Source organism: Pipistrellus kuhlii, unplaced genomic scaffold (assembly GCF_014108245.1).
Source record: "Pipistrellus kuhlii isolate mPipKuh1 unplaced genomic scaffold, mPipKuh1.p scaffold_m20_p_6, whole genome shotgun sequence".
Classification (NCBI taxonomy): domain Eukaryota; kingdom Metazoa; phylum Chordata; class Mammalia; order Chiroptera; family Vespertilionidae; genus Pipistrellus; species Pipistrellus kuhlii.
This window is the reverse complement of record NW_023425562.1, coordinates 56096665-56118552: the sequence shown is the minus strand read 5'-3', so window position 1 is coordinate 56118552 and position 21888 is coordinate 56096665. Positions and strand designations below refer to the sequence as shown.

The 21888-nt window shown below is 44.9% G+C and overlaps 2 protein-coding genes across 5 annotated transcripts in view; one reads left to right on the top strand and one right to left on the bottom strand.

The window, feature by feature from the left end:
• LOC118708342 (zinc finger protein 420) overlaps positions 1-7639 on the bottom strand; it is a 38367-nt gene extending 30728 nt beyond the window's left edge. Inside the window, exons 1-4 of one of the 4 annotated variants that reach the window (XM_036419636.2) lie at positions 7466-7639; positions 4908-5071; positions 2137-2263; positions 1414-1503 (exon numbers count right to left, since the gene is read on the bottom strand). In XM_036419636.2, the coding sequence (XP_036275529.2) occupies positions 1414-1503; positions 2137-2263; positions 4908-4922 (232 nt within the window). In that variant the 5' untranslated portion in view covers positions 4923-5071; positions 7466-7639. The remainder of the gene's footprint in view (positions 1-1413; positions 1504-2136; positions 2264-4907; positions 5072-7465) is intronic. The other 3 variants (XM_045574328.1, XM_045574329.1, XM_045574330.1) reach the window with 3 other exon arrangements.
• Positions 7640-9802: 2163 nt separating this feature from the next.
• On the top strand, positions 9803-21184 carry SIRPB2 (signal regulatory protein beta 2). Its single transcript, XM_045574525.1, has 5 exons — positions 9803-10115; positions 16305-16670; positions 18138-18479; positions 19010-19072; positions 20536-21184. The coding sequence occupies exons 1-5, from the start codon at positions 10046-10048 to the stop codon at positions 20646-20648; spliced, it is 954 nt and encodes a 317-aa protein (XP_045430481.1). The 5' UTR covers positions 9803-10045; the 3' UTR covers positions 20649-21184.
• The last annotated feature ends 704 nt before the right edge of the window (positions 21185-21888 follow it).

Here is a 21888-nt window from a genome sequence, read left to right as displayed (position 1 = left end):
TGCCGTGAGCTCCAGTGCTGTGGCAGAAGCTCAAATGGCACCAGAGACATAAAGTTTGGACCTGACGGATGAGAGCTGGAGAAGGAGTTTTCTCCCAGGCATAAGTCTTGGTAGAAGCCATTGTTCCTTTTCTGAGCCTTTCACCCACATACTTAGCAAATAGGAGCCAGAGCTGAGTCTCCATCCACTTGGCTCACACTTTTCACCACACCCTGAATATTTCCTGACACCACAGCGCATAAACCTGTGGGACCACCAAAGTTGTTTCCAGTGGCTTTTCCATATAAACAACCTAAATGGGCTTATGCTTCAGTCTTTACAACAATTTCTCAAATAAGCAGGATCTAGCCCCAGTTTATACCCCCATAACTCTGTCTAAGTGGCCCCAGCACAGAAACTATGTAATGTCTAATTATTGGGGTGCACACTTAAAACTAATATATTATATTGGAAACTACAATTGAAAAAAAATTTTTAAATGAGTTAAACACACACACACACACATACACACACAAACACCAATTACACTTTCCAGAATAGGTGTGACAGGCCATTAAAAACTTACCACAGCTGATAGTTATTTTTGTTCTCCTGTACAAAGCAAGTTTACAAAGAATGGGAGAGCAACAAAAATCACAAGGCTTATGAAGAAACAGAAAAACAATCCAACCAGAAGAATAAAATAAATCTCCATAACATAACCCTAAGTTAATGAATATGTGTTAATTACCTGACAAAGATATTGGGGGGGGGGGGCCTTAAAAGGGCTCATTTGGGGGAGGGGGGGAAACATAAGAAACTAATTATTGCAATCAAAATTAGGCATGACAATAATAAAAATGCAAACAGACAGAAAGTATAAGAAAGAACCAAATATCGATAGATATTGGGAAATGAAGAATATAGTTATTTACCTGAATTGAAATATTCAATAGAAACATCAGCAAAAGACTTGATTAAGCAAAGGAAAGAATAAGACAACTTGGACACTGACCCATAGTGTTCTTGGGATCTGAGACCAAATTCCAGTATCTCAACCACTTTCCTCCCAAATTACTTGAATGAGTCAGAAAACAGAACTTTAAAATTAGTTTAACTTAAAATTCCTCAGCAACGTGCAAAGACTTCCCCAGGTTCACCAAGAAATGCAAGAGTAGCCAGGTCATGCCACCCCTTACACTGTTTCAGGAGGACTTTGGCTCTCACTGCAAATGTGATGGAAGCAGAAAGAGAATCCTTAAATGATGTTGGAGAGTAAGTGTTGGAGAGGATCTGTCCCTCGAAGACAAAAACAGAAATAAAAGCGACCCTCTCAAAAATCAGGTCCACTGACGCAGATGTTTTCAAATCATTATATAATATCTGATCTTCGGCCTCTCACCTGGATTATATGCTTCCTTGATTTCCACCTACCTGGATGAATGGGTATTGTCTTTTTTCTCTTCAACTGCCAGGGCTCCTTCATGTGCTCCAAAAAGGTGAGTAGGTCTGGCTTAGACACACCTGTTTATTAGAAAAAGGAACATGGTCCATAGCCAGTTTGACTCCTTGGGTAGAGTGTCAGCCTGGGGACTGAAGGGTCCCTGGTTTGATTCTGGTCAAGGGCACATGCCTGGGATGCAGGCTCGATCCGCAATAAAGGATGTGCAGGAGGCAGCCAATCAATAATTCTCTCTCATCATTGATATTTCTACCTTTCTCTCCCTCTCCCTTCCTCTCTGAAATCAAATAAAAATATATTAAAAACAACAACAACCAAAAACTTATTTTAAAAAGACAAAGGAATAGGGGTTCAATGGAGAACCTCTAATTTCCAATCCAGCCCTGTACTCAAGTAAGAAGATAGGACATTGTAGAATATCAGAATATTCTAGAAAATTATTTCCCAAAATATTATTTTCTGACAGAACCTTTAACAGTACTGGAGACAACATTTAAAGTTTTCAAATCTTGAGTTTCACTTCCAAATACATCAGAAGCCTTTCTGTCCTGCACCAGCAAAACCCAATTGCTTTCCTTAATAACATGTATCTGAAACTCTATCATAAAAACAGAAGCTATAAGAAGACACTGTACTAATGAAGAAAAGAAAACCCTGCGGGTGGAGGAGAAATTCTGGAAGGAAGTGGTCCTCACCCAGGAATACCAGGTTCTTGTAGTTCTGCAACATCACATCCATGTACAGTTTCCGCTGAGCTGGGTCCAGGCACGCCCACTCCTCTTGAGAGAATTCTATGGCCACATCACTGAAGGTCAGCTGTCCCTGAAATTAAAAGGAAATTAAAAGAAAAGCATTACTCAATTGACCATGGGCAGAGGTCATAAAGTTACCCAAAATGAAAAGTTAATAGAACCAGTTTAGACTTAGGACAGTATCCTGAGTTACCCAACAGCATCACTTTGACATAAATATACTCTAATGTTTAGAAAGGAAGATGGCATATGAGCCACAAAACCGCAGTAAAAGTTTTACTTTTCTGAAAGATAAATTTTTAAAAATACAGTCATCAACACAAGCATATCCATTTTTTAGTGCTATAGTTCAATCATAGAGGATCAACTGTACATATTTCTTAGCTGGAAAAGTCATTCTGAGTGAGCACAGTGTAGCACTTATAAAAAATTTTAATGAGTTCTGGATGGGCCTGAATTTATATATGTTTAACCAGCTCACTTATAACTATAGATGCCAATTTTCTGGTACATGTGCTGTACCTTTGGATACCACAGGAGAAGAAAATACAAGAAAAAAATTCATATACAAGATTTTATGGAATTTACAGGTCTCGTAGATTAGTAAGCTATCAACCACAGTTGTTTTAACAGTTATTTATATATTAATTAATAAATCTCAAAAGTATTCAAAAAACAATAACATTGTTCATTTAAAAAAAAAAAAAGCTTTTATTGATTTTTAGAAAGAGAGAAAGGGGGAAGGACAAAGAAACAGAAACGTCAATGGGATAGAAACATCAATGAACGGACTCCTGCACACCCCCTACCAAGGATTGAGCACCGAACCAGGGCATGTGCCCTTATGGGGAATTGAACCAATGATTTCTCAGTGCATAGGTCAACGCTCAACCAAGTGAGCCACGGCTATTCATCCTTTTCTATGAAAATATTTTGTAAAATATCCATAAAATGGTAGAGCGTGGGTGTTATTCAAAACTTTTCCTCGAATTTGTCAATAAGATCACAGACCAGTACACAGACACAATCCTCATGAATATACACAACTGTTGTAACTGTAAAGAATAGAAACAAGAACGTAAGAAGAAGAGGTCAAATAATGTTAGCATTTTCTTCAAAGAGGCAGACATAAAAATGGAAACCATGTACACATTAAATACAACACAAAATAAAATATTCATGTCAATAAAATTACCCTGAAATAAAATCAACATTAATGTCAGTGTCACAAATCTCTTTGTGAATGATTGTCTTTGTATTTTATAAACACAAAAGGGAGGTAAACACACCATGATTAAAAATATTAGTGCTGCCGAAACCGGTTTGGCTCAGTGGATAGTGTCGGCCTGCGGACTGAAAGGTCCCAGGTTCGATTCTGATCAAGGGCATGTACCTTGGTTGCGGGCACATCCTCAGAAGGGGATGTGCAAGAGGCAGCTGATCGATGATTTTCTCTCATCGATGTTTCTAATTCTCTATGTCTCTCCCTTCCTCTCTGTTAAAAAAAAAAAATCAATAATATATATTTTTTAAAAATTAAAAAATATATATTAGTGGTATTATTTCTTTTTTTAATATATCTTATTGATTTTTTAGAGAGGAAGGGAAAAGGATAGAGAGGTAGAAACATCGAAGAGAGAAACATTGATCAGCAGCCTCCTGCACACCGCCTATTGGGCATGTGCCCACAACCAAGGTATAAGGCCTTTACCGGAATCGAACCCAGGACTCTTCAGTCCAAAGGCCAATGCTCTATCCACTAAGCCAAACTGGTTAGGGCAGTGCTATGATTTCTTACCTTTTATTTATCTGATAAGAGTTATCTTTGGTGTTGATCTGTAATTTATAAATTTAACACACTCGAACATCCATTACTATGATAGTTGTAAACATTTTTGAAAATACAAAGCAGTGATAAAGAAGAGTGTGTCTGTGACAAGTTGGTGAAGATACAATAAAAATGTACAGGTCTGGGGCAAAGCAAGTATCTCCAGTGAACAACAACGACAAACAAGATAGAAGACAGTATCTTCCCACACAATGGCCATTAATTTATGGTGAGAGTTTTTTATGTCCCACAGGGGACCTGGATGGACACAATGGACAGACAGCTGTGGACAACAACACAGAGATAGCTGACTAAAGGTCTAGTTCCTTGCAGATGTTGAAACTGCTGACGCACATGAGCAGTTGATGAAGGCTTGAGTGCTACATGAACTTCCTAGGGTGGCTCTAGTGAACTACACTGTCATCTTTCCCCTATAGCACAGGCACTAACAACCAGGCAACCCAGTTGGGAAAGGAAATAAGTGCACCCTGAAATGGAAGTCTCCACCAGCAGGCCTTTTTCAAGCTACCCTCCTATTTGCTTATTAGAGCCACCAAGCAGAGCCAGCCCCTGAGTCAGCTCAGAGGACCTTCCTTTCTTCTGTGTTATCTCCCTTATGCTTGAGCATAAGCCTAAGAAAATTTCCCAAGATATATCTCTAGAGGTTCCTCTTGATTTCTATCTTGGGGAAATCCAAAAAACCCCAAGTGACAGTAACATTTTAAAGAGGAAACTTATAGAATCACAAGGGGAAAAAGTAAGCAGTTGAAAACAACTTCGTGTTGCAGGATCATCAGAAATTGAGAAGCAACGGTCTGCACCATCTAAATACATGAACTTTAGAAGGAAAAGCAGACACAGAACTGAGCCAAGAAAGAGCATTTACCTGAGAAGCGGCCATATTGTCCTCTTCCTCCTCCGGTTCTGGGTTGTTTTCTCAGGCGACTTTATGTGGACCCATCACACCTGCATTTTGAGGCTACGCCGTGCTTCCACCACACTCACAGGCAGAGGGACTTGGAATGATGAAAAATGTCACACTCCCCGGCCCTTTGACACAGGAGAGATTAAGAAACAATGAGATGCTACATGAAGACCAAACCGTAATTTTTCCCTCTCCTGTCTTCCTTTGCTCTCTCCTCCGACAGACGTGCCCAAATTCCGACCCAGCAATGAGAAAGTGGGCTGCACTTCTGTTCCTCCCGAACCCAAGAGAGGACCTTGGATCAAAGCCCATTGTCAACTCTCACAAATGCACTGGGGCAGGGAGTCCTTCTGCTGAACACTGGCCCCACTTTTGAATCACCTGGAGCACCACACTAAAATGACGATGATCTACCCAGACCAGTTGTTCAACTCTGAGGGGGAAGGCACAGGCATTGTTATTTCGTACAACTCATCAAATGGTCTAATGGAAGCGCACCATCTAGCTAAGCATTTCTTCTACAGCTTTAACGTGCACACAGAACTGCTGGGGATCAAGGTCCCACTCTAAAAAGTTATGATTCTGTAGGTGGGCAGTGAGGGCCATGAAATAGCATCTTTGCTTAGTGCCCTGGTGCAGGTGACCTGCTTTAGGTAGCAGTGGGCTAGAGATACTTAGACCCGACACACCTGAGCCCGGTGGGTAGTGTGAGGGTTTGAGGTAGGGACTTTTAGAGGGCAGGCTCCCAGGGTGGATTCCTAGAGATGGGGTTGTCCTGAAATGGGTTTGGCCAGGCCTGTAGCTACTGTGCAGATGCAACACAGGAGAAGAGAAAACTTGGTGGCAACAGGGTTCTTGTGAGAATCCTGTCCTCAGAATCCTTCCAAAATGCCACTCGGTCCCCAGTTCTTTGCTCATACCCCTCCTATGGGATACATCGTACCCTGTTTCCCAAAAAATAAGACAGTGTCTTATATTAATTTTTGCTCCCAAAGATGAGCTAGGTCTTATTTTCAGGGGGTGCCTTATTTTTCCATGAAGAACACGGTACACATTTATTGTTAAATGAAAATAAAGGAAATTTATTACCTGTATATGGTACGGTATTACGGTAGTTGTCAACACAAATCAGACAAACTGTGAATCCTACAGTATCAAGAATTTACTCATTTATTCAATGACAATCATGACATCATCTTCTGGAACATCATCATAACAATCCAATTCCTGAATTTCCTAGTGAATGTCTTGTGACTCCATTTCTTTCAGAATCAGTGGACCAAATCTCTCATGTTTAGCCTAGGGGGGGCCTTATTTTCGGGGGGATGCCTTATATTTCACTCAGAAGGAAACCTGTAAGTAGGTCTTATTTTCGGAGGATGTCTTATTTTCTGGGAAACACGGTATAACAGGATATTCTCCCTCCTCCCCTGTCCATAGATGAGTGGAACCTCAATCACTAAGGGACAAGCGGCAGAAAAGTGGTTCCATCACTGTATTTTTTACAAATGAAGTGAAGGAGCATACTCTAGAAGCCTGTCAAGACATAAGATTGTTTGTATCGCATTCATGTTCACTTTCTCTTAACTGTACTCCCGAACACATCGTAATCATTGCTCTTGCTAATGTGAGAACATTTCACATGAGACCTACCGTTTCAATTTTTTTAATATATATTTTTATTGATTTCAGAGAGGAAGGGACATAGAAAGAGATAGAAACATCAATGATAAGAGAGCTCCCTCCTGTAGGCTGACACTGGGGATCAAGCTGGCAACCTGGGCATGTGCTACGACTGGAAACTGACCCGTGATCTCCTAGTTCATAGGTCGACACTCAACTACAACACTGGGTCTCTATTTTTTCTCCATTTACTACTTTCCCGAGTCTCTCTTTCATATTTGCAGTCGATTTGCAAGGACCTTCCACATCCTCACTTTTGCTATCTCCTTATGGGCCCCCTCACTGACCTTTCTGCCCTCTCACTACTTTATTTCTTCTTGTCTCTTTCTCCTGATTCCCACTCACACCCGCACTGCACCCCTTTCATGGCCACCCCGTCGCAGTCACGGCTTCCACGAAGCCAATCCCTGCATGGGGGGAGGTGACAGCTTGGTGGGACACCCCGTGTTCTTCTGTCCTATATCCCACCTCACTGAAAAGTGTACTCTCCCTCGGCATCCGGCATCCTACTTATTAAATGGGGAGTGGGGGGGCATCTGGAAGGGGGTTGGGGGTGTCCGTATACTCCCAGGCCAGGGAGGAATCCGGGCTCCACAGGCCACTGCGAGGCTGCGGAAGGAGCAGAGGGTTTGACTCCATCTCCCAAGACTTTAATGGCCCAGGGTGGGGTGGCCAGTGAAAGATTTTAGGAGGAAAACTACGCGTGGGCGGTGAGCAGTGGCCCGAGGAAGGGGAGATCACAGGCAGGGCGGACTCCGTTAGAGCGACAGGTAACGCGGGGTCTCAAACCCGCAGCGAAGCCCTCCGGGCAGGTCTCATTGGGACGCGAGGCTTACCGCTGATGGGAGGCGGGTTTGGGGTTTCAAGGTCTCCTCGGCTTCACACGCGCAGGACTGTGGGCTGAGATGCGGAGGTTTACGGAGAAAGACCAAAGGTCTCAGACGCCTGTGTTCCCTCCCCTCTGCACTAGCCGCTTCCGGGTCCGGGAGTAACTGCGCGTGCGCGATCGGCAAAGGGGCGGGGCGCGGCGGGCGCTGGGCGGGGCTCGGGGCGGCCCGGGCTCCGGGGACAATGGGAGGATGGGGCGGGGCCGAAGCGCGGGGCGTGAACCAGGGTGTTTGATTCAGAGACTGCACGTGGGTTTGGGCTGAGCTCCAGGACCTGGGGCGGCGCGTGAAATGCCCTGAGGCTTAAAGGAGGATGTAGCCTGTTCGGTGGAAAAAGTGGTGGAACCGCGGCTGGAGCAGCGTTTCCTGCTGGAGGGTGGAGCCCAGCTCCCAGAATGATGACCAGGGTCAGCGCTGCCCCGGGGTGATAGCTGGGCCCTGACTCCTGTCCTCTGGCCTCAGAGTTTGTATTTTCTCAATTCTGAACCTGTGCAATGTCTTTAGTGCCCTGTAAAGCAGGACTACTCCCTGCCAATGTAAGTAGATATTTCAAACTGTTTAATGTAAAATTTAGAGTTCAGTGGGCCACTTACGTTGAAAGCTACAATGTCTTTGTTTTAACAGGCTGAGAACGGATTTGCTCAAAACTTCCATTGGGAAGTGTTGGACACGTCTGCGGGTATTGGCAGAGATGCCAGCTGAACTCCAGCGCTGGGGTCTGAGAACCTGGCAGAGTTGTGGTGGAGCGATGATTGGATGGAGGGACGATCCAAAAAAGTAATTTAATGAAGCAAGGGGTGCAGTTGTCTGTGCAGGAGATGCAAACTTTTTTTTTTTCTTTTTTAAGAGATGCAAACTTGAAGGTAAAATTCAAAATTGTATCTGTGTGAAATTCAAAATTCTATCTTTGGGAAACAGGCCATGGCAGACCAACATCTATCAGAATACCATTTCCAGCCGGGACCGGTTTGGCTCAGTGGATAGAGCGTCGGCCTGCAGACTGAAAGGTCCCGGGTTCGATTCCGGGCAAGGGCATGAACCTTGGTTAGCGGCACATCCCCAGTAGGGGGTGTGCAAGAGGCAGCTGATGGATGATTCTCTCTCATTGATGTTTCTAACTCTCTATCTCTCTCTTCTTCTCTGTGAAAAATCAATAAAATATATTAAAAAAAAAAAAAGAATACCATTTCCATTCCCATTCCCCACTCACCCTGTGCTCAGATGTAGAGACTTTTATAAGGACAAGACCTGGAGGGATGAAGCATGTGATCATTTAGGTCACCATCTGTGAGAAGAAGCAAGTCATATTTTCTGTCAAAAAGCAGTTCAGACAGCTGCCACTTTGAACTTCGTAACTTGGCAGCTGCCCTGTTGGCCGCATGGCTTGCAGCTTCCCAGAGGGCTCCATCTTAAAACAGCAAAGGCTAGCTCCTCCCTTTGAGTTAGCCAATCATGAAAGACTGTGCCTGAGCTCCAATCAAGAGTAAGGGACATGTCACGTGCCTCAAGGATCATAAAGCTGAGCAGACCACCTGCTTGGTGTGCTTGGGCTTCCAGACCATGTGTGCTCACTATTGTACGTAGAAGTAAAGATGTTTGCTTTGCTGCCTGGCTCCCGAGAATGTTTTGTTTCTACCAGACCCCGGATTAGGGGGCTCGCCTTATTTCTAACACCATCCATGGTTTTCGTGTTGTTTTTTTTAAAACACAGCATCAACTTTTACAAAATAGATATAAATTATATTGTCCTTTACATATTTGGCACTTGAAGGAATGATAAACTCAAATACCTTTGTTGAGATAGACTTTTATGATAGCATAATTCATTTGTCATTGGCTTTTCTGTATATAATACTGAGAAGGAAAATTGGGGGGGGCAACTTTGGGGGCTTACATCTAGTTAAACAGTAATTTTACAAACCCCATTCCAATTGACTTTGGTGGAGCTACAAGCCCACCCCAAGGGCCCCACCACAAGAATGAATATATATATATATATATATATATATATATATATATATATATATATATATATATATCTCAAAACCTCCTATATTGTCAGTTCAGGCTTTGGATCAAAGTCCCCTGAACTAGCAGCACAATCTATTTTACTGAGGGCCTTTAGGGAAGAGTTGAATTGCTGAGAGGACAATGGGATCCCACGTCCTCAGGAGGCCAGATCTCGAAAGCTTTACAAAACCTCTGAAAACAGGACACATTTTGTCAGCCATGCTCATCTCCCTCCCAAGGTGCCGAGGACAGAATATGTGGCAAAGGATCACTAAAGTTTTTACAGACTGACTTCAGGAACCACTGCCCAGGCACAAAAGCAGGAACCTGGTCCACCAGGCTCCTCCCTCTTACATCAGCAGCCTTATTTCGCTGTGTTTAAAACACTTCCCCAAGTAGCCTTCACCATGAGAAGCAGACACAGCCTTGCCTACAGCCCCACTTCAGACTCCAACACGCATCTGAGAGCAAAGACACGGACGGTCTCAGGGACTACAAGAGGCACCGCGTGCCCTCGTCATGCACAGCCCTCCCCACTTGGCCCACTCACCTCCCTCCAGGCTACTGGTGCTGCTCCTTGTCCTCTCAGGTGAGTGGGACCTGGAACAGAACAGAATTTACCGCTGGCTGGTCCCGGAGAGGGGGATCAACTGCTTTGGCAGGCCTCGTGGGGGAAGAATCCACCAAGACAGAGTAGGTCTCAACCTTTCCTGACCCAGCAGAGCACAGACCCAGTGTCCAAAGAAGCAGAACTTCTTGGGCAGCACAGGGAAGGTAAATTCCCAGGCTCTGGGTTCTGGGCTCATGCCAGGTGGGTTCTGGTTCAGATACTTGTGTGCCCATGTCAGCTCTTCCACCAAGCAGGCCCACTAAGGGGACATTTCTCTAGAAGTGTTAGGAGTGTTAAACATAAAAAGGGTGAAGCGCAGCCCAGGGCCGTTGGTGTTATTGGTGGGGCCCTCTCCCTTCCTTGTAAAATGTAAACACAAGTCCTTTGTTCAAGAAGTATTAAGAATTTTAGCCAAAACCGGTTTGGCTCAGTGGTAGAGCGTCGGTCTGCGAACTGAAAGGTCCCAGATTCGATTCCGGTCAAGGGCATGTACATTGGTTGCGGGCATGTGCAAGAGGCAGCTGGTCCATGTTTCTCTCTCATCGACGTTTCTAGCTCTCTATCTCTCTCCCTTCCTCCTCTCTGTAAAAATATCAATAAAATATATATATTTTTTAAAAGTATTAAGAATTTTAAAGCTCCTAGCTGGTTTGGCTCAGTGGATAGAGGGTTGGCCTGCGGACCAAAGGGTTCCACGTTTGATTCCAGTCAAGAGCATGTACCTTGGCTATAGGCTCATCCCCACCCTGGACCCTGACTGGGGTGTGTGCAACAGGCAACCAATGTGTTTCTCTCACATGGATGTTTCTCTCTGTCTTTCCCTCTCTCTTCCAGTCTCTCAAAAAAAATAAAATATCAATGGAAACATATCCTTGGGTAAGGATTAACAACAACAAAAATACATACATATATATATATATATATATATATATATATATATATAATTGATATTTATTTCAGAGAAGAAGGGAGAGAGAGAGAGATAGAAACATCAATGATGAAAAAGTCATTGATGACTACCTCCTGCACATCCCACACTAGGGATCAAGCCCACAACTGGGCATGTGCCCTTGACTGGGATCAAACCCAGGACCTTCCAGTCCACAGGCTCTGTCCACTGAGCCAAACCAACTAGGGCAAAATATTTCATTCTTTAAAAAAAAAAATAATAATTTTAAGGCAGCAACAACAGAGCATGAACTCAAGCATAAGGTCTATGTGTTTGAACAGCCATGGGCTCGCACTGGCCCAGCCTGAGACAAACCTAGGCTCAAATCTCATTCCGTATTGCTCTAATTAACTTCTCTCTGAGCCTCAGGTTTCCCTCTCTGTGAAATGGGGCTAATCATAAGACTCACCTCATGACTTTGTTAGGAGGTTTCAATGAGGTTATACCTATAAGTACAGTTGACCCTTGAACAATGCAGGGGTTTAGAGTCCTGACTCCCTGGGCAATTAAAATCCATGTATAACTTTTGATTCTCAAAAAACTCAACTAATAATAGTCTACTGTTGACCAGAAGCCTTCCTTATAACCGGCCCATGAACACATATTTTGTGTTATATGTACTACTAGAGGCCCGGTGAACAAAATTTGTGTACAGTTGTCCCCTCAGCCCAGCTGCACCCTCTCCAATCTAGGACCCCTTGGGGGATGTCTGCTGGTTTAAACCCTATCCCAGGGATCGGGCCTAAACGACAGACATCCCTCTCATAATCTGGGATTGCTGGCTCCTAATCGCTCACCTGCCTACCAGCCTGATTACCCCTACCTGCCCGCCCTCCACCAGCCTGGTCACCTATTACTGCACACCCCCCTACTGGCCTAGTCACCCCACGAAGCCTGCTGTTCAGTCTGGGTTTGGTTATCACTAACCCCCCTGCCAGCCTGGTTGTAGGCAGCCATCTGGTGAGGGCATGAGGATTAATTTGCATATTACATCTTTATTAAAAAGGATATTCTGTATTCATATAATAAAGTAAGTTAAATTTAAAAACTATTATTAAGAAAATCATAAAGATCCTGGCTGGTGTGGCTTAGGAGTTGAGCATAGACCTATGAACCAGGAGGTCAATCGAACCAGGTTTGAGTCCCACTCGGGGCACATGCCTGGGTTGTGGGCTCGATCCCCAGTGTGCGCCATGCAGGAGGCAGCCGACCAATGATTTTCTCTCATCAATGTTGTATCTATTTGTCTCTCCCTCTCCCTTCCTCTCTGAAATCAATAAAAATATATTTTAAAATATTTTTTTAAAGAAAACCATAAAGAAAAGAAAACATACTTATAGTGCTGTATGTATTTACTGAAAAATATCAAACCCATGTTGATCAAGGGTCAACTGTTCCTGGCACAATGTAAAGATTGAATAACTATTTGCTATTATTATCAGACTCAGCTCCTCTAAGATCATTTAGCTGCATGGTCTTGAGGATCCTAGGTATTGTTCAGCCTCTCAGCCCAGATCACTGTGATCCACCAGCCAAGATGCTTAGCTCTCAACAGGCTCATTCCATCTCTTGCCCATCTGGTCCCTTACCCCCAGTCCTTATTGAGATCTATTGTAGATTCTGTTCATCACACCTTCGGTCCTCCCAACCCTATGGTAACCCCAGGAGGTGCTCTGGTGGGACTCAGGTGTGGGGCCAGACCTAAATGCTCCCTTGTTCAATGGCTATGACTTGAGGCACCACTTCACTTCCCCAAGCTGATTTTCTTGAATAATGATAGCTAATATTGAGAGAAGCTGGCTTGAAATACGGCAGATAGGGCAGGGGTCCAGGGGGAAACAAAGGCAGGTGGAACATAGGCTGGGACAGACAAGGCAGTTTGAGCAGCTCAATCACAAAAACCAACCAAGTAGGAATAACAAAATGTTTTTGGACTCAAAGTGGGAGTCAGGTGAAACTAAGGAGGGTCTGCAATGATAAGGCGAACTGATGCATAGGGACAGGGATAGTTCAGATCTATTGCTGGGCTAGAACAATTGAGGGAATCAATCAGGTGACACCGGTAAATATAGAGCAGGCATAGAGCAAATATACACCTCTAGACTACAGTCCTTTAAAGGAGCAGCCCATTATTATGAGAGGAGTCTAAATCTGCTTGTAATAAATTTTCCACTTTTGCTTAGTTAAATCTTCTGGTCCGTGGAACTCATTCTTAGGTGTCAAAGATGAGGCCCTGGGAAAAAACCTCAGCTCACCCTGCAGATTATCAATATGTTTAGCATTTGCATTGTGCTGAGCCCTCCACCAACTACTGAAAGAAGGGATGTTGAAATCTCACACTTTGTGCACTTGTCTGTTTCTCCCTGCTATTTTATTATGGGGTTTTGCTTTATATACTTTGATGTTCTGTTATTAGGTACACAAGTGTTTGGGATTTATATGGCTTCTTGATTAATTTGCTCCTTTATCATTATGAAATAATACTCTTTATTCCTGGAGATAGTGTTTGCTCTGAAGTCAACTTTATCTGATATTAAAATAACCACTCCTTGCCCTAACCAGTTTGGCTCAGTGGATAGAGCATCCCAGGTTCGACTCCAATCAAGGGCATGTACCTTGGTTGCGGGCACATCCCTAGTAAGGTGTGTACAAGAGACAGCTGATTGATGTTTCTCTCTCATCGATGTTTCTAACTCTATCTTTCTCCCTTCATTTCTGTAAAAAATCAATAAAATATATATTTTAAAAATAATAACCACTCCAGCTTTCTTTTGATTGGTGCTAGTATGCTGAATATTTTTCTATCATTTTCACCTATTTTACACCTTTAATATTTATAGTGTATTTCTTATAAGCAACAGATAGTTGAATCTTATTTTTGTATCTAATACAACAAGTTCTAACCTGTACTTAAGATATTTAGACCATTTACATCGACCAATTTAAATCTATTTTCCTCCTTTCTGTTCTTTGTTCCATTTTCCTTCTACCTATTATTGGTAATTAAATATTTTTATAATGCTATTTTATCTCCTTTATTGGCTGTTAGCTATAACTCTTTATTTTGTAGCTTAGTGATTGCTTTAGAGTTTAATTACACACCTTTAATTTATCACCATCTACCTTTTTCCATACCATTTCACATATACAATCATGCATTATTTAGGACACAGACTGACAAATTAGGTGAATTTGTTATTGTGTCCACATTTAGGGTTCATGAAGAACAAAACAACATGAGATTAAATCATACCCAAGAGAAAACAATGTAATCACGAGCTGCAATAGACATGAGATGTGTGAGGCTGTGCCAGCATAACATGGCATTCTGTTTTAGAGCATACTAAATACTTCTATTTTAAAAGTAAACAAAGTATACTCTAAAATGATTAAAGTATAGCATAGTAAATATGTAAACCAGTAACATAATCATTTATTATCATCATTGACTATTATGTACTGTACATACATATATATATATATATATATATATATATATATCTATATATATATAAAAGCTTAAACGACTGGTCTACTGGCCAGTTTACAGATCGACCAGTTGCTATGACATGTATTGACCACCAGTGGGCAGATGCTCAATGCAGGAGTTGCTCCCCCGTGGTCAGTGCACTCCCACAATAGGAGCGCTGCTCAGCTGACCAATGGGCACCAGCTGCTGGGCTCACGATTAGCAAGCACAGCTGTGGCTGCACATCCAGGAGCAGCAGCTAGTCTACTGAGCAGCAGCCAGCACAGGGGGGCCAGGATGAGTGGGAGCAGGTAGTGTCTGGCTCAGGCTCCGGCTTCTCCCTGGCAGCCTGCTGTTTCGTACACTACTGCATCCCTTGGGGGATGTTGGACTGCCAGTTTCGGCCAATCCCCACAGTCCACATTGAAGAACCCCAGTGGTGCACGAATCTGTGCATTGGACCCCTAGTATATATTATAGTGTTTTTTAAAATATATTTTATTGGCTTTTTTACAGGAAGAAAGGGAGAGGGATAGAGAGTCAGAAAGATGGATGAGAGAGAAACATCGATCAGCCACCTCCCCGACACTCCCTACTGGAGACATGCCCACAACCAAGGTACATGCTCTTGACCGGAATTGAATCCAGGACCCTTTGGTCCACAGGCCCATGCTCTATCCACTGAGCCAAACCGGTCAGGGCTAAAAATATTTTTTAATTTAAAAAAATAGAGGTAGTAAAATAACGCCCTTCTCATAGAGTGCTGGTACCTATCTGGGTATAGAAGAACATCAATCGGTGACCTCCACCCTCTTTCTCTGAGCTTAGTCTGAGGCCAACCTCAAAGTTCAACCTATCCCCCAGATAGACTCACTTCATATCGCATCAACGAGCATTGAAGGAGTCACAGGAGGCAGGGAGGGTACTTGCAATGAGCACCACAGCACTTAAGCTATGTGTGATTCATTTGAGGGTTAAGACCAGGGGTTCTAGAAACAGGCTTTAAATGTTTGGACTGAGGCTATGTCACATTTTTGGGGGTGGTGAATTAGTTTTCTAGGGATTTCATAACAAAGTACCACAGGCTGCTGGCTTAAACAACAGAATTTTTTAAAATATAATTCTACAGGCTAGTAGTCTAAGATGAAGATGTCTACGTGGTTGATTTACCCTGAGGCCTGTCTTCTTGGTTGTAGATAGCTGTCTTCTCCTCGTGTTTTCATGTGATCTTCCGTGTGTGCACGCTCGCACACGTGTGTGTCCTAATCTACTGTTCTTATAAGGACCTCAGTCATATTGGATTAAGACCCACCCAATTTACCCCATTTTAACTTAATTATCTATTTACAGACTGACAAATGCAGTCATGTTTTGAGGTACATGGGTTAGGACTTCAACATATGAATTGTAAGGATAGGAGCACCATTCAGCCCATACACGGTGACCCTGAGAAAATTACCTAATCTTTCTGGGTACTCAGTGTCTTCTGTTCAAAAATGGAGATGATGCTGCCTACCTCAAAGGAGTGCTGGGAGGAATAAATGCAGAAACACATGCAGTGCCGGGCCCTGGTGAGTTCTCCATTCAATATCTCTGTTCTCTCCACCCAGTTGCCTCATCTCCCCTTTCACTTCCATTTCCAGGAAACCTTAGAGTGTCTTGAGCAATTGTTCTTGGTTTCTGTTAAGCTTGCCTCTTAGGTCTCCAAATCTTTCCTGTGCAGCTCAAGGCCTTTCTTCGTCTATTGTAGGAGTCTCTGAGCGGAGCAAAGGGAATGAGTGGCAGGTGCTGCAACCTGAGGGTCCCATGCTGGTGGCAGAAGGTGAGACACTCCTACTGAGATGTACAACGATCGGCTCCTGCCTTGATGCCATGATAAAATGGGTCAAGGTGAGCAGTCAGGACCAGCAAGAAATTTATAATTTCAAACATGGCTCTTTCCCTGGGATGACACCCATGATCCAGCAGACGTTAGAGCCACTTAGTTGCGACTATTCCATCTATATTTATAATGTCACCAAGGACCAGGAAGGAACCTACCACTGTGTGAGGTCTGATGGCTTGAGTGAGCACTCAGAAATGCAGCTGGATGAAGGCACCTCAGTGCTTGTGAAGGGTGAGTATCAGGCCCTGCTGGTTAAAACATTCTGCTCTGATCTGTTTTTCTACATCTGTCACTTTTATCCACAATCACGCTGCATACACAAAATCTCAGTGGCACATAACAGTTAGTGTATCTCACCCACACATTTATAGGCAGCTGGGTGGTTCTATTCCATATGTCCCATTACAGACTGGCCAGAGTGCATTTTCTCATGGAAATGCCAGGAGATCAAGAAGTCAAGTCCCGCCGAAACCGGTTTGGCTCAGTGGATAGAGCATCAGTCTGGGGACTGAAGGGTCCCAGGTTCGATTCTGGTGAAGGGTGTGTACTGTGGTTGCGGGCACATCGCCAGGTGGGGGCGTGCAGGAGGCAGCTGGTCGATGATTCTCTCTCATCGATGTTTCTAACTCTCTATTCCTCTCCCTTCCACTCTGTAAACTATCAATAAAATAAATTTAAAAAAAAAGTCAAGTCCTAACAGTACATTTCAAGCTTCTACTGACATAGCGTCTGCTAGCAGTCCATTGGCAAAGTAAGTCACATGACACAGCTCCAATTCAGTAGACAAGAAAGTGTACCCTACCATCATGAGGCTATGGCAGGAGTCTGGATGTTCCAGAGGGGAGTTAGGAGCTGGGGCTGATCATTTAATTTCCTCACTATCCAAGAAATCAGTCATTTTATCTATAAGGTCACCAATGGTGATCTGGATACCCAAATCCTGGTTGTGTCATTCAATAGAAGTGTGTTCTTAAATCAGTCACTTCAGCTCTATGTACCCCACGTGCCTAACTTGAAAAATAGACAACATAATTCCTGCTTCAAGAGTTGTTCGGGTGAGGAACAGAAGTTTGTGAAACCACTCTGTAAAATGTCAGCATGGAGAGTATCTGTGCGTGTGGTGATGGTGGCGGGGAGGTCCTTTTTCACTTGATGAAAGCATTTTGGGAAGACTTCTCTGACTCCTTCCAGCTGTGGCTGGTGCCTTCTCTTGGTCGCACAGTCCTCTGGGTTTCCAAACTCAGGGGGATTTCCTGGGCCATCTCCACAACCAGACTGAGTCCTTCTTCAGGGCAGGATGTTTGTGTGTCTTTCCTGAGCTTCCTTTTTCCCTGTTCTAGCATCAACACGAAGTCTGTACTGAGGACTTCTTTATATCCCTGGCTGGTGTGGCTCATTCCTTACACGGAAAGATTGCTGGATGGATTCCTAGTCAGGGGATATGCCCAGACTTGGAGTTCCATCCCTTTTCAGAGCATGTGCAGAAGGAAATCCGTCCATGTTTCACTCTCACATCGTTGTTTCTCTCTCTTTCCCTCTCCCTTCCTCTCTTCAACTACCGAGTCGTGAGGTGACATAGGAGGGAGTGGCCGAGTGAAGAAATCAGGAAAGTGGAAGGGAGGAAAGATAGGAGGGTGGGAATGAGTGGACAATGGAAGAAGAGAGAGAATAAAACAAAGGATGTGTCTTTGGCTTCAGGAGCTGGGGACCTGGAGCCAAACCTCTGGATCATCCAGCCCCAGGAGCTGGTGTGGGCAGCTCCCGGAGACACTGTCCTCCTGAACTGCACCGTGCATGGAGAGGGTCCTCCCGGGCCCATCCGGTGGTTCCGGGGCACTGGTCTGAGCCGTGAAGCCATTTACAACTTCGGAGGCCTCTCCCAGCCCAATGTGACTGCGGTCCAGGCCTCCAGCAGCGATTTCAGCATTCTTCTGCAAGGTGTCTCTCCTGAGTATGCGGGCACCTACTACTGTGTAAAGTTCCAGAGGAAGCTTAACCGGCAATACCTATCTGGACAGGGCACCAGGCTGCAGGTGAAAGGTAAGGCAGGGGGTCTGGGAGGTGTTAGGGAAAACGGGGAGCTTTTCCACAAGGAGCTTTTCACCAGGTCCCAAACACGCCAGCTCTCCTCAGCCTCCGTGCCTTTACGTAAACTGTTCCCTCCACCTGGAATGTTTCATCATTTTTTATGTCCAACTCCTATTTGTCCTTCAAAGCGCAGCATCAATAGCCTCTCCTCAGTGAAACTTCTCCTTTTACCAGGCAGAGTTCATTTTCCTCATTCCGGACCCCATAGAATTTTCTATAGTTAATGGTTCAACAAACAACCAACAAACTGCTCTGCAGTGTGCTCAGAGCTGTGGATACTGCAATAAACCAGACATTGCTTCAATCCCAAAGATGCTCAAATGGGTCTAACTAGTCCTTATAGGTTCTAGGTTTGACTTACAGCCCCCATCCCAGGTAGAGACTGGCAGGCTCATTTTGGTGACCCCAGCTCCGAGCACAGGGCTCAGAAAGTTGTGGGTCAGGAAGAAAAGTGGAATTGAGACTGCCTCTCTCCCTTGCAGCAGAGCCCACTTCTTCCCAAGAGGCAGAAGTCACCAATCACCATGTGGCCAGGAGATCTCTGTGGGGTGAGTGAGTGTTCCTACCGCCAGTGGAACTACCCGGTACCCCACAGGTGAAGGTGGGGCCCAGATGGCTCAGCCATGGGGAGGGAGTCGTCCCATTGAGGGCTCATCTGTCACCAAGAGAGTTCCTAGGACTCTATCTCAACTGCAGAGTCCGGAAGCTAAAGCTCCACCAGAGAAACAGTCAGTGCTGACCGGTCAGTGGGTGGTCTTGCTTGAGAGGTAGTGGTCTCCCCGTGATTCCTTGTGAGATCACACTGCAAAACTGTGCATAACTGTGCATAAGCACATGGCTCTGGATTGAGCCCCTTTCTCTCTGGGAGACTGTGGGCAGGTTGCCTCACTCCTTGAACCTCTGATGTCCTGCTCTGTGTACTGGGGTGTTGGGTGGGGATCAGAGAGCCTACCTCACAGGGTTGTGTGTGGACCCAACGAGTCACATGTGCTGAATGCCCAGAACTGTGTCTTTCACATCACCTGTTAGTACTCAGGGACGCGCGATGGCTGGGGGAACTGGAAATAGAGGTAGCCAGGGTGCCCTCCCTGATGCTCAGCCCTGCTCCTGCCATTCTTTTTTTAAAATTTTATTTTATTTTATTTTATTGATTTTTTACAGAGAAGAAGGGAAATGGATAGAGAATTAGAAACATTGATGAGAGAGAAACATCGATCAGCTGCCTCCTGCACACCTCCCGCTGGGGATGTGCCCGCAACCAAGGTACATGCCCTTGACCAGAATCAAACCTGGGACCTTTCAGTCTGCAGGCCAATGCTCTATCCACTGAGCCAAACTGATTTCGGCATGTTCCTGCCATTCTTGGGAGCCCACCACTTCTTTGACACATGTGGTCCTGAGCAAATCACTTCCCTTCTCTGGGTCTGTCTCCTCATCTATACATATTGCATTGCTAGCCTACCATGCAAGATTTGTTTGAGGATTCTATTAGGCAATTAGGAAGTGCTTAGCTCAGGGCCTGGGGCAGAGGAGTCACTCAGCTAATAAATGAAAGCAGTTTTCTGTTATAGCACGGCATTGGATGATGTAGTTTCCATCATTTTGCGATAATGTGAACAAGATGCCATAGGAATTTCACTTTTTTTTTTTTATTGTTTGAAGCATTAAGGAACCTCACTCTTGTTTATATCACTTAGCCTGTAGTACAGTTGGTCTCATTACAAATATTATATGTTTTGCTTAAAGTCATAGAACCTATGGGTGATGTTAAGTGAGGACTTACTGTATTGTCAGAAGTGAGGGATGCTATCAGGATGATTAAAGATACAGGTAGGATATTGAGCAAAGCCTTTTCAGGGGGACGAAGGGAGGTCTTGGATCTCCCCTTCCAGTAATAGAAAGGATGTAGCCTCGAAGTCCGACAGCAGCTGAGCCCAAACCTCGCCCACAGAGAACACTGATGTATGGGCTCACCTAGGGTCCTTCTTGAACTCTCCTTTGCATCCCCCAGGCCTCCTGTTGGTGCTCACAGCTGTGGTCCTGGGACTGAAGGCAGTGACCCTGACTGCACTCCTGCTGGCCCTGGCTGGCCCTGGACAAAAAAAGCTATGCTCATCTTAGCCTGGGGCATGGGGCATGGGGCATGGATGAGGGGTTAGCTCCAGATGGTGCTCTGAGTCGGAGAGGGGCCAGGACTCCCTAACCATTTCTTTGCCTCCAATCCCAGCCTCCAGATGTCCCCCAGGACTCGTGAGAAACTCCAGTATCCGTACACCTGGTTCCAGTTCACCCGGTGAAATACCCCATTGGCACTGGGCTCCCCTCGGATGTGCTTTCCTCTCTCTTCTCAGCCCTTCTCCTAGCATAAGGCACACCATCTGGCCCACACCAATAAGACACAGGTTGTTTATTACTGGCTATATAAGTACTGGACCTTCTTCAGTAGACGTCTCCTGCCTCATAAGGCAAGGACTCCACTTCGCTCCATAAGATGAGCCCCTGACTGATGCTCTGCTGTGTGAGCCTGAACCAACTGCAGCCGCCTGTCTGACTCTGTCTTTATAGTCCATCTTTCGGTGTGCATCACCAGGTGGCCTTTGCCAGAGCCTAGGACCCCCTAGGAATAGGTAAATAAACCTTGCGTGATTGCATACTAATTCTGACTTGTGTGTTCATGTGTTCCGGTTCGGCTCAGCTGTCTAGACATTGAAGTACCAGGGGATAGACCGTTATTGCCGACTCCTGGTCACCTGTGTTTGTCCCACTCAGTCTAGACAGATAATTAATTAACTGGGGCCTAATTGGGACATCTGGCAAAGGTAAGAGAACGAGAAGCACGTCCAGGCAGGTGGCAAGAGGCAAGAGGGCAAAGAAGCTCAGGACCCCAAAGACAGGGTTGTGTCTGAGAAGGTGCCCTTGGGCCAGAGGCCTGAAGAAAGTGAGGGAGCACCTTGCCCAGCAATGAGGGAAAGGTGTAGCTGGCCAAAGCAGCAAATGCAAGGACTCATGCATATGCTTGTCTGCAACATTGAGGAGCATCAAGAAAGGGATGTGCCTGGAGCAGAGGAAGTGAGAAGCCTAAGAGATGAGGTGGAGGGGCGGGCTCCTGTCACATGGGTCTGGCAGGCCTTAGAGACTCACGCGAAGATGAGGAGCCACCGAAGGCTTGGAAGAGAAGCGTGACCTGCTGTTCTAGATCCGCTTTTGTTCCCTCAAGTGTGAGTGAGCCCCAGGAGGGCAGGGACTTTGCTTTGCTCACAGCGGTTCGCTAGCCCTGGAAGAGCATCGGGCCCTTGATAACACTCCGTAACCATTTGAACAAGTGGATGAACAAATGAATGAATGAATGCAAAGACCGGAT